This window comes from Gadus macrocephalus, chromosome 7 (genome assembly GCF_031168955.1).
Source record: "Gadus macrocephalus chromosome 7, ASM3116895v1".
In the NCBI taxonomy this organism is placed as follows: Eukaryota; Metazoa; Chordata; class Actinopteri; order Gadiformes; family Gadidae; genus Gadus; species Gadus macrocephalus.
This window is the reverse complement of record NC_082388.1, coordinates 20,068,946-20,080,858: the sequence shown is the minus strand read 5'-3', so window position 1 is coordinate 20,080,858 and position 11,913 is coordinate 20,068,946. Positions and strand designations below refer to the sequence as shown.

The 11,913-nt window shown below is 49.2% G+C and overlaps 1 protein-coding gene across 2 annotated transcripts; it reads right to left on the bottom strand.

The window, feature by feature from the left end:
- Positions 1–343: 343 nt before the first annotated feature.
- si:dkey-250d21.1 (uncharacterized) lies at positions 344–11,897 on the bottom strand. 2 transcript variants are annotated; one of them, XM_060057269.1, is made up of 10 exons: positions 11,520–11,897; positions 10,331–10,451; positions 8,500–8,607; positions 8,363–8,399; positions 6,378–8,203; positions 6,268–6,298; positions 4,252–6,026; positions 3,953–4,001; positions 1,701–3,505; positions 344–465 (listed from the first exon to the last, which is right to left on the bottom strand). In XM_060057269.1, exons 1-10 carry the CDS (start codon positions 11,624–11,626, stop codon positions 415–417), a joined length of 5,910 nt encoding a protein of 1,969 aa, XP_059913252.1. In that variant the 5' UTR covers positions 11,627–11,897; the 3' UTR covers positions 344–414. The 2 variants fall into 2 exon arrangements, with proteins under 2 accessions (XP_059913252.1, XP_059913251.1); XM_060057268.1 differs by having other exon boundaries at positions 4,252–6,023.
- Between the last annotated feature and the right edge of the window lie 16 nt (positions 11,898–11,913).

Sequence of the window (11,913 nt, the reverse complement as noted above, 5' to 3'; positions counted from 1 at the left end):
TGATGGTGAAGAACTGCGAGTCCCACAGCTCCTTCAGCATCTCCTCGCGCAGCTGCGGCCCGTAGAAGGACACGGGCCCGCGGGGTCCTGGGAGGGCCTCCGGGAGGGCCTCCGGGAGGGCCTCCTGCAGCGGCATGCCGTTGCCCTCCTGGGGGGCCGCCACGGCGTCGGCGGGAGGGTCCGCTACTGCGGGGCCGCTCGGTTCCTCTTCCATGGATTCAACGACGGCAGCGCCTGATTTCAGAAAGGAAAAGTAAGTCATGATGACAAGTCTTTGTGATCCATGATTCTGTTAAGAATTACAAAAATTACAGGATTATTAAGATTCCAATATTGTATTTTTCAGTGCACAACTTTTTTATTTTACAAAGAAAAAGGAGGGACTATACTCTTGTGTTCTGTAGTGAATGCTTTTTAAATGTACTTGCCTTTGATCAGCTTTAGTCCTCGAAAGGTTTCCAGGACCTACATTGCATTGAGCACAAATACATTTGCATTAAATATAAAAATTGTGTCAATAAGTTTGATCAATGGTATGGTGCATAGAAGGCTTTGGTGATAAACATTTCTTCATACCTTCCTGACATTTCCCCGGGTATACAATGGGATTTACCACCCACCGAAAAACAGCATGACATCGTCTTGCCTAAAATACTGTCTTATCTTCAATAAGCCTGCTCAGACTAGTTTGCCGGGATAAATACATAAAATCATCAATAGATGGAGGACCCTGTTACAGAGACATCAGTGGGCTGAACAGAGATGTGTGGCTGGTGGTGGCAGGTAGCCTGGCTCCGCCCGCCTAAGTACTTCCGCTCAATTTGAATTTCCCTTCAGTACTAGGTCTGGACCTGCTGTATGTAATTTGGTTTTCTGGTGCCGCCACAGCGGCCGCCAATCAGCGAACAGAGGGCGTGTCTGAGAACAATGACGATAAAGTCGTACGCCAGTTTGAGTTGTTGTTGTAGGTCGGTAGTTGATTTACAATGTGCAATTTTTCCCTGATAAATTAAATTCGACGAACAAAACCTGCAGCTGTCGTTGACGGACATTTTCGTGCAGACGCGCAAGGTGTTTGGTTTGTGTACAACCTGCGCGTGATTCCCGGCGCATGACATGCGTCACAACCAAACGTTAGCGATTGGTTATGGCAGATCCAGAGTGGCACTGGGCAGATCCAATCATTTTAAACTTCAACAGACACCCGCCTTCAAGTGAGTTATCGTTTGTCAATTGATTAGGTCCAGACTCTCTGTACAAATGAAATGAAATGAAGTGAAGTACGAGAGTCTGGTAGAACCAGGCTAGGTGGCAGGCTGGCATTTGAACAAAATTTGGTGAGGAAATTAAAAGGAGTTGGTTTTTGGAAGAGGTAATCTGAAGTTAAAAAGGTATGATATGGGTTAATGTTTACATATTTACATTGCATCCTAGTCCTGGAAAGTTATCCCCCCCCCCACTGCCATCTTTCTCAGCCCAGCTTCGAGTATAGCCTGACCTCTGGTGGCCCGTGCTGTGTACTACACTACATCACCTCTAACACAGTAGCTCCGCATCGGTTTAATAGAAAGCAGAGCGTCTGTGATGTTGCTGGTTTTGAAAATCCTACCTTCAGGATTTCTCAACACCCTGGTACACTCCAATACCTCCATACAACCCAAGCCAGCAGTCTTTAGAAAAAGAAAGAAATAAAAGATTACCTGGGCCAGACACGGCCTGCTCTCGGGATCCATCTCCATGCACCTCTGGATGAGCTCGGGCAGCCTCCGCAGCGTCTGCTGGTGCATGAGCAGCATCACGCGCTCCGTCCTGCTGCCCCTGCACACGGTGGCGTCCAGCAGGTCCCTCATGGCGTTGAGGCTGGACCTCATCAGGTCGCACTCGATACCGACGCTGGGCAGCACCGCCACCAGCCGCAGCAGGGAGGTCACGGTGGGGTGGCTCAGGGCCTCCGGGTGGAGCAGCGTCTCCGATATCGACGCCGGCGGCGCGGCCTCCTGGTACTTCTCCCTCCAGGCCACGGCCCAGGCGTTGATCTCCATCTCCGCCGTGTCGGGGTCCGTGAGGTCGGTCAGGTACGCGCCGAAGGGCTTGTCCGTGGACTCGAGGCTGGACTGGGGGTTGCACGAGGGCAGCAGGGAGAGCACCGAGAGGGCCTGCAGGTGGCTCTCCGAGAAGCTGTGCTTCATCTCCTCGATGAGGCACTTGAGCACGGGGATGCTCAGGGTCTCCCGGTAGTAGATCTCCACCGACTCGTAGTTGCTGGCCTCCTCGGGGAAGCACACCTGCTCGGGCCCCAACTTGGAGGCCAGCTGGAAGGCGTGCTCGAACCAGGGCCCGTGCACGGCGCCGATGTTCTCCAGCATCTTGCTCAGCGCCTCGATGATCTGGGGGATCTTCTCCGCCTCGCCGATGATGTCCGCCGGGTTGCCGCAGCGGAAGACGGTGCTGCAGTTGCGGAGCGGGGCGCAGGCGTTCCTGAGGATCACCAGGGCCACGATGAAGTCCATGCTGCGCACCGCCGTCGCCAGCACCTGGGCGTAGAGCGCCGTGGTGCCGACGGAGGCGGCGGCGCTGACCGCGTCGAGGCAGCTGAGGACGCCCTCCAGCGTGTCGGCGAGGGCGTCGAAGAAGTCGTCCCGCCTCTTCCAGCGCGAGCAGCAGGTCTCGGGGCTCTCCTCCAGCGCCTCCATGGGGGCGTTGAGCAGCCCGTCGACCGCCTGCGCCAGCTGCGCCTCCAGGCCCGGGGACCTGTCGAAGAAGCGCAGCAGGTCCTCCGCCACGTCCAGCATCCTGGTCACCGGGGGGCAAGGCACGCATCCGGCCAGCCAGTAGGCCAGGCCGCAGGACTCGCTCGGCGTGACGACCGACAGCGGGTAGCTCTTCAGGAAATCCAGAGACATGATCTTCAGACTCTGGCAGCCGGAGCCCGACCGCATATAGGCCTGTCCGCGGCACTGGGACATGGGCAGGCCCCAGTCCTCGGTCAGAATCTTAGCGAGGGCCTTCGCTTGTCCGTCGTCGTCGACGGAGGACTCGTCGAAAGGCAGGAAGCCGAGAAGCTCCACTTTCGGGGCCGATCCGCCGACGTACCGGACGAAGACGGGCAAATGGCTGCCGTCGGCGACTCTGACGGGCCGGTCGGTGATGAGGGAGAAGAAGGGGGACTCCTGTATCTCCTGAAGGATCACGTCGCGGATCACGTCGCGGATCCCTTTCGTCAACAGCATGGCTATTTCCGTCTCCCCCATGTTGAGTTTGCCTCGGCCGTCGGCACCGAGCCAGCGACACAGGCCCAGCTCCTGGACGACGCTCTCCGTTTCGTCTGTGGTGATCTCGGCCAGGGCGCCGTTCTTCTTGGCCAGCTGCGCGGCCAGGCGGAACACCGTCTCCAGACTCTGCTGGTTGTCCCCGGTGTGGCCGTTCTCTTCGGCTGGTTGCTCGTCCGTGGCGTCGACAGGTGGCTGGACCACAACCTCCTCGGCCTCATCTTTTAGATGGTCAACTGAACACGGCAAAGGAAGACCGTGCAAAGGCAGAAACAAGAGAGAAATAATGAATGGCCTCGCATGCATGATGCAACAGCATTGGTTTTTCCACTGGTGTTATTTTAGGCTAGTGGTTACTCATACAATATCAACTACAGAAATTGCAGAGTCATGTCTTCTGTTTATTTTATTTCTTGTCCTCCACTTTGTACATAATTTCCTCCATGGAAATTATGTACATATTTGTAGTTCTATACTTTTTGCATGCGTCAACATGCACGTAAATTTCTTTGCACGAGTCCTTTCTTTCACAATCCAAATCAGGCTGACCTTGGCAAATAATTGTTTGTCTTTTCTACCTGATAAAGAACAAGCTACAACAAGCTTTGTGATTACATTTGGTTGAGTATAATGATATTTAAATTGACAATTGTGTGTTTTATTATCTGATGCGAGTACAATACCTTCCATGTTATTTTCAGAGTTCTTCATTAACGTTTTGGATTCCTTATCCTGCAAAGAAATAAAAAAATAATGTAATACACAATATTAAACACACATGAAACCTTATCTCCATGAATTTACTGTGATTATGCCATGACAATAGTCCCGGTACGTCCAAATACTAGTGTTGCAGTAGACAGGCAGCTGACCATTGTGAACACTAGATGTTAGATACATTAATCAAGTTCTCCTTTTGTGAAAATGTATGAAAAAAAAAAATCAAAATCAAAATCAAAATATAATTATATTCAAAACGTACCAGACAGATGCCCTCTAGAGTCTGAGGGGTGACCTTCAGGCACTGGGTGACCATGCGGTCAAGGTCCCGGTTGAAGTCGGTGCCCACCTGGAGCATGGCCAGACACGGGGTGCGGTCCTTGGGCTCCGTGTTCTTCAGGAACTCCTGGAACAACTTGTGCCGCATCTTGGCGCCGCAGTCCTCCAGCGCCGTGCTGGGCAGCACCGACATGATCCTCAGAAGGGTGTTGATGTTGCCAAAGTACTGCATGACGGGCAGCCGCAGCGTGTGGAAGATGGTGTCGGGGATGGCGAGGGTCACCTTGGTCTTCCACTTCACCCGCCAGCAGCACAGCTCTGTGAAGAAGTTGTCGGCGTCGGGCAGGTCCGTGCTGTACAGCGGCGGCTTCGACTTCAGGCTCTCGAACATGTAGCTGACGGTGACCGAGCAGGGCACCAGCGACAGGAAGTTGAGCGCCTCCTTGTGGTCCTCGGAGAAGTGGTCCTTCACGGCCGTCATGAGGTTGTCCATGAGGGGCACGCTCAGGGCGTCCTTGAAGTAGCCCAGGGGCTTCCTGGCCGCGTCCCGGGGCTGGCCGGGGCACTCGGGCTCCTCCACCTGGACCCGGAGGCTCTGGGCCACGGCGCAGGCCTCGTCGAACCAGTTCTGGTGGAACACCTTCATGTTGGTCTTCACCCGGCTCAGGGTAGCCAGGATGCCGCTGATTTGACACAGCTGGGAGGCGGCGCTGAAGTGGTCCTTCTGCAGGCCCGCGCTGAGCTCCTTGGTGAAGGACGAGGTGTTTTTCAGGATCACCATGGCGATGATGAAATCAAAGTCCATTATCTTCCGGAGCAGCGAGCCCGCTTGTTCGGACAATGATTCCTTCCATCGCTGCGGGTTGTTTTTGATCTTCTCCAGACACTCAACCAGAGGCTCCATTATTTGGACAAAGACTTCATAAGAGTCGTGCTTCTCTTGCCACAGGGAACAGAACTTCCCTTGCAACTCTTGGACCTTCTCGTAGCTTTCCCTGAGGCCGTAGGCGATGACGTGGTCGACCTGCTTCTCAAGCAGCGAGCTGCTACCGAAAAACACGAGCACCTCCTCAAACACCTCGAGGGCTTTGGTGATGGCCGGCACCGGGATCGTCTTGGACCACCACGTGTTGAAGGAGTAGCAGGAGCTGTGTGTGCTTATCGCCAGCGGGGACTTCTCTTGGACCTTGCACGCAAAGGCCTTCAGCTTGTAGGATATGTCCCCGGAGCCCAGGTAGGCCTGGCCCCGGCAGTACTTCAGATCCAGGCGCCACTCCACGGTGAGGATCTCCAACAGGCGCTCGACCATGGCGTCGCACTCGAGGTCGGCCTCGGCGAACCCCATCAGCTCCAAGCGCATGACGTCAAAGCTGTCCACGAACCTCAGGAAGAGCGGGAGGTAGTCCTTCTCCCCGAGCGTCACCACGCGGTCGATGAACAGGGAGAAGAAGGAGCTCCCCACCTCCAGTAGGATGCCTTCCCGGACCGTGTTCTCGCAAACGTTCAGGACCTCCTTCATCTCCGACTTGGACACGTACTTGGACACCTCGCTTTCTTGTTCGGCGGAGACTTCGGTGTTTTGCCGGCTCTGGCTGTTGTACGCGGCGGTCACCGCTGCCTGAAGGGCGGACTTGAGCGCCTCTCGGTCGGTCTCGGCACACTTCAGCTCGACCAGTTTTTCGCCCTCCATTTCTATGGTCATCGGTTTCGACTCGTCTTCGTTGTCCTTTTCCACATGGTTTCCATCATTTGCAACTGCTAAAATTATTATACGGGTCAGGTCGTTTCATTCATTCAAAACAAATGATTACCATAATGATATACATTTTTCAAAATTTACCATTTTTATTATTTAAGAAGAAAAAACGTCTGCTTAATAAGGTACAGTAACCAAACTGTCAAAAGTAAAAAAAACGATACTTTTTTAGATACATTCCAGAAAAGTGTTATTATTGATAAAAGATGTATCAAAAATGAAAGTGAAACTAGCTTTTCTTACCTTTGGGTTGCTTTGCTTTAACTGCATTTTCCTGTGACAAAGGAACAAACAGAGATCAGACATGCAAAATACATGAGGCAACTGGCAGACATCCGAAGAATCACACTTACCGTTTGTAACAACTGCATGATTTCCGGATGGGTTTTCGCATAGGTCTCGACCATCTGCTCCACGTTGAAGTGCACGTCTTGGTTCACAAACACGTATGCCAAATGGCATCGTCTCAGCTCCGGCGGTGTGCCTTTGAGGTAGAATTGACATCTCTCCAGGACCATGTTGTACTGGCCGTAGACATCGGCCTCGGCGTTCACGCAGGGGACGGTGCCCAAGACCCTCAGCAGACTCTGCACGTTGGGGTAGAAGCCGATGTCTTGGATCTTCAGAGTGGCAAACACGGTGGTGGGCAGGATCCGACGCTTGCTGGCGTGCCTCCACTTGAGCTCCCAGCAGCCCAGCTCCTCGTAGAAGGTGTCCGGCCGGGCGAGGTTGTTCAGGTTGGCGTCCGCCACCTTGTCCCGGCGGATGCTGAAGTTGTGGTCCGCCATGTACGACGGCACCAGAGACAGCCACCGGAGGATGCGCACCATCTCCACGCTGAACACCCGCTTGACCTCCGCCACCAGATACTGCAGGATGGGCCGGCTCAGGTTCTCGCGGAACATGTCCTCCAGGGGGGTGTCGGTGGCGGTCGCGCTGTCCGCCGCCAGCGCGGCAAGCGAGGGCTCGGGCACCGTGACCTCCACGCCGAGCTTCTTGGCCCGGCCCATCGCGTCGCCAAACCACTTCCGGTGGAAAATGGCGATCTCCTGCTGGTACTTGGTGACCAGCTTTAAGGCGTTAGAGATGGTGTACTGCAATGTGCTGCTGATGCTGATGATGCCCCTGAGACTCGAGTTCAGTATGCTCACACAACAAAGGGTGTTCTTCAGGACCACCAGGGTGACGATGAAGTTGAAGTTCTTCAGTGTGGGCCGGAGCTTGGCCAGTTGCTCGGCGGTGTCCTCGTCCACCTTGGAGATCACTTCGTTGATGACGTTGAGGAACGGCTCCAGGATGTCCAGCATGGTCTGGAAGGCGTCCGTGCGGTACTCCCAGTTCCCCCGGCAGGCCTCCTTGATGCCGTCCACCCGGCCCTTCACGTGCCCGTACGTCATCTGGATCTTGCCCTCGAGCCTCTGGCTGAGCTCCGGCGTTCTCCTGATGAGCCCGGCCACCTCCTCGACGGCGTCCGCGACACTCTGGATGAAGGGGACCGGCATGCAGCGGATGATCCAGATGTTGAAGACGTAGGGGTCGCTGGGAGAGAGCACCACCTGTGGGAACTCCTGGAGGATCCTGCAGGTGAGGTCCCTGATCTTCTGGCACATGCTGCCGGTCACCAGGTAGGAGAGCCCGCGGCAATGCTCCATCCTCAGGCCCCACTTGTTCCGCAGCTCCGTGAGAAGAGTGTAAAACAGGTTCTCCGTGTCCAACTCGCAGGGGAGGAAGCCGATGAGGTGCTTCTGGGGGAAGCCCTCGACCGTGACGGAGCGTACAAACACCGGGATCTGCTCCTTGCCCTCCATGTTGGTGGCGTCCTGCAGCAGGATGGAGAAGAAGCGCGCCATCTGCAGGCTGTTCTGGATCTCGTCACGCATGAGGTCCTCGCTGAACTGGAGGATCTCTTTCTGGTCGATTTTCTCCACACAGATCGGATTGAGTTCCGGCCTGCCCCGGGATTCTCCCAGCTGCATCATCGGTTCATCTATATTCGTGCCATTGATGCTGAACCCGGTTAGAGCAAGGACTTCCTTAAAATAGACTTTGAGAGACTCTCGGGCTTTGGAGCCCGCCGTGTCCTCTTGCATCGGATCATCTCGTGGTAGGGATACACACGTTGTGCTGTTTTGTCCGGATACCTCAGACTCTTCATGGACCTCATGGGATTCAGTATTTTCTGACAAACAAAAATAATGTTGAAAAAATTATATTACAAAAATACATAGATAGAACATTTTTTAAGCATAACTAATTACAAATTTTCATGTCCAATCATATTTTGATGTAATATTTCTGCTTGTATACATTGAGGCTTTAGGTAAGGTGGTCGGTCTACCTTTTGATTTCTTGACAGAAGCAGGTTCCTCCTCAAGCTAAGGTCATGATAAGAGGAGATTAGGTTTGTTGACATGCATTTATTGTACAATATTACTAAAATATAAAAATCCTACTGAAGTTCTATGAAACACTTACAGGATCACCAGCTCGTTTTCTATCGGTGGTTGTTGGAATGGTTGATGGTTCTGTGTCTTCAAACACTGTCGGAACTGCATCTTCCTTCAACACAAAATCGGAAGTCCCCTAAAATAGAAAACACAAGAGATTGGTACAAACAACATGACAAAATACATATACTAGAGAAGTAACTTCACAGAGAAAGGATGATTAAAAAATACAATCATCAAAGTCACTGTCAGATATCAATGGAACCAGCAATACTAATGTTAGAGGAAAGGTATTATAGATGAAATGTGAAATATTGAGTGCCCACAGTAAGTAGGCGGGAGGCTTTAAGGATTCAGAAACCTGAATCACTGTTTTCAGTTACACTGTACTGCAACTGTTTGAAGCTAACTAACGTAGCTTGTGTCGGCGGATTGACTTGGAGGGATTTTGAGAGTGTTGATAGTAAGATAATTGTAAATAAATCCCGTTATAGGATGTGTTTATATTATTTAAATCACCATGGATCAGCATGGACTACAGATATATTAAGGTAATTTCCACTAAATTTTTGATGAAATGTGACATATTGCATCAACACAATAAATGCTAATTGAAAGTATTGGCTAGTTAAAGATTTAGATTGAACTAGATATCAGTTACTATCTTTTGCAAAATGAGGTATCACAATGGTGATTGAGCCAGTACGAATGTTTCAAGTGGCGTCGAGTGCTAGTGGCGTCATTCTGGGCATGCATTCAAATCACAAGCTGCAATTTCCATCACCCAGCAGTGGTGGTCCAGAGAGGGCTTGGAGGAGCTAGGGCAACAGCCCTGCTCTTAAACTCCCTTGAGTGTGTAGCGGCGTACCATTTATTTTCATCATAGGTGCCACCAAAGACAACGAAACTGAGATCTTCGATATCACCACTTTAAAGTCGCGATGTCTATTTCCACTGGCTGTTGCTTAAAATAATCTGGACGTATCTGTAGTAGGGATCGACCGATAGATTTTTTAGGGCCGATACGATACCGATATTTTTTCATCAGCCTTAGCCGATACGCCGATACCGATTTTCTTGAGCCGATACTGCTTTTGCTCCCTCAATCATAAAAATTACACTGATAACAAATGTTACAAGTCTCAATTTGAAAAAAGGAACATTTATTGAACTTCAATATAAAAAACAATATTTAACAAATAGTAAAAACAGGTGAGGTAGAACAAGTAAGAACAAGTAGATTAACAATATTTAAAACAGGTGAGGTAGAAGAAGTAAAAAAATAAAAATATCGGTGAATAAAATATCGGCGAAAATCGGCCGATACGATACACGTAAAAACCGCGAATATTGGCCGACCGATATATCGGTCGATCCCTAATCTGTAGTCAATAATGATCAATGTTGATTTAATTAATTGTCAACAAAAATCACATTCTTTACCTGATATATTCTATCAATTAAAAAATGCTTGCCAGCCCTTTACCGCCTTTGTTTATAAGAATCGTACTTATAAACAACGACACTCCCAAAACCCCTCCGACACATGCCATCCCGAAAGCCAAGCAACGCTACATCGTGTCACACAGCTGCACAGAGAGCTATAGTGGACAGAATGCCGTTATTGAGTCTTTTGAATTCTGAAGGATATATGCCAACTGGGAGGGGCTCAATCTTACACATTGTGACATTAAAAGTCTTTTTAGTATAAAAGTCTTTATAGTATAGTTTACCCTTTGGCATCCAATTAAGTAAGTAATTAACTTACAATTATTTACAAAACAAATTTATGGGATTACATTAGATGTATAAATAAAAAATACCAACCAATTACCAAAATGATCAATTCGGGCTCTTACCTCATGGGAAATTAAGGAGGGCTCAAAGTGTTTGGCACAAAGTTTGTAGAGTTTATGCAACTCTTCAGGACCTTTTGATGCCAAGTCTGGACGATGGCAGTTGTCCAGCCATTGTTTACAGCTGCAAAGAGGAGAATATATAAAAATGTAGTACGGGTCTCCAATTATAGGGTTGTTATTTTGGCATAATGGTAAACTAGCTACAGTAAGCTTATTCTTACAAATTGGTAGGCCTTTAAACAATTTCACTCAATTGGTAGATTTGAAGAATTTCTCTTCCGATGCATTGATTTAATAATTGATTTTATACAGTGAAAATATAAATGTATAGAGCTTCAAGGTACCAAAAGGGGGTCTACAATAATACATTACGATTATATATGACAGGTATCATCGACAACTAATAAGGGTAGCCAAATTTGTATGAATTAAAATAGTTAATAATTGTATATGCCTAACTCACCGGCCATCAACGCCAGTGCCAGTTCTAAATGATAAATAGTATGCTTGTTGTTTTTTCAATCTTATTTTTCTTTTCGTCCATCAATAAGAATATAGGTTGGATATATGTGGTCTCAAAATAAAAGCAAGCTGATTTGAACAGCGCAGCTTGTGGAGGCGCCAGATTGCAGATAGTGACTTTTAGTACATCCTACACTCAGTATTGTGGCCGTGGATAGCCGTATGATTGGATTAATATAGTATAGTAGTAATAGTGTATCCCCATTCAAATTATTCTGATCTGCAATTTACTGAGATGTGATAGCCGTTGTCAGTCCGATTTAATCCTGCTTGCAAATCTATCATTGAAAAGGACATTATAGAGTTATTGAGAAATGATCTTTGCTAGCTGACCTAACCTAACACAACCACCCCTGCACACTCTCTCTCTCAAACGGCTATTTACATAACTGAAGTTTACGGGCTGTTTATTTGTCATGGTTAGACTGATCGGCCAAGAGGGCATTGATAGCAGGTCATATAAATGAGTTTAGATCATAAAGTAAAAAAAAAAAATAGAACCCATTTTATGTGGGACTTTTCTTTCAACACTAGTCTGCGCCATTTTCAATGGAGTTGGTGTTTCTATTAGCTAACATCATGTTCCGGCTAATGGTGGATGGCTACAGTACTCACTCCAGGATTTTATTTTTTAAATCGCATCCAAATTAAATAGGAAAGAACTTACCGGTCAGGGTCCAAAGGAAAACTGAAAAGGGTTACATCTGAATCCGTTTTCCCCTGGTCAGACCCACAGTTCGTCGCAGCACAGCAGTCAGTCATCTTGGACTGCATGTATATGGCTAGCAAGTTAGCTCGCTGGCGGTTGCAAGCTGACAAGCCTACTCTGGAGAAAAGCCTGCAGAGTAGCCTACAAAGTCATGCCTGGTGCGGTATTTGCGACCAACACGTCGAGTTTATTGCAACGCTCACGGGACGTATCTACGCGGAATAGAGAATGGACTTATTCCATTCTTTTAAAAAGTTGATGGTGCGCGGTGTGCCGAGAGCATGTACCTACACATAAACCAGGAACTAAGATGTACAATACATTATTTCGCCACTAGAGCGCGGAATGGAGT

Coding starts and splice junctions, on each gene's coding strand:
- si:dkey-250d21.1 (XM_060057269.1), bottom strand. CDS start 11,626: ATGCAGTCCAAGATGACTGACTGCTGTGCTGCGACGAACTGTGGGTCT. Junction 6,299..6,377: donor TCATGCAGTTGTTACAAACG/GTAAGTGTGATT, acceptor CCTTTGTCACAG/GAAAATGCAGTTAAAGCAAA. Junction 4,002..4,251: donor CTCTAGAGGGCATCTGTCTG/GTACGTTTTGAA, acceptor ATTTCTTTGCAG/GATAAGGAATCCAAAACGTT.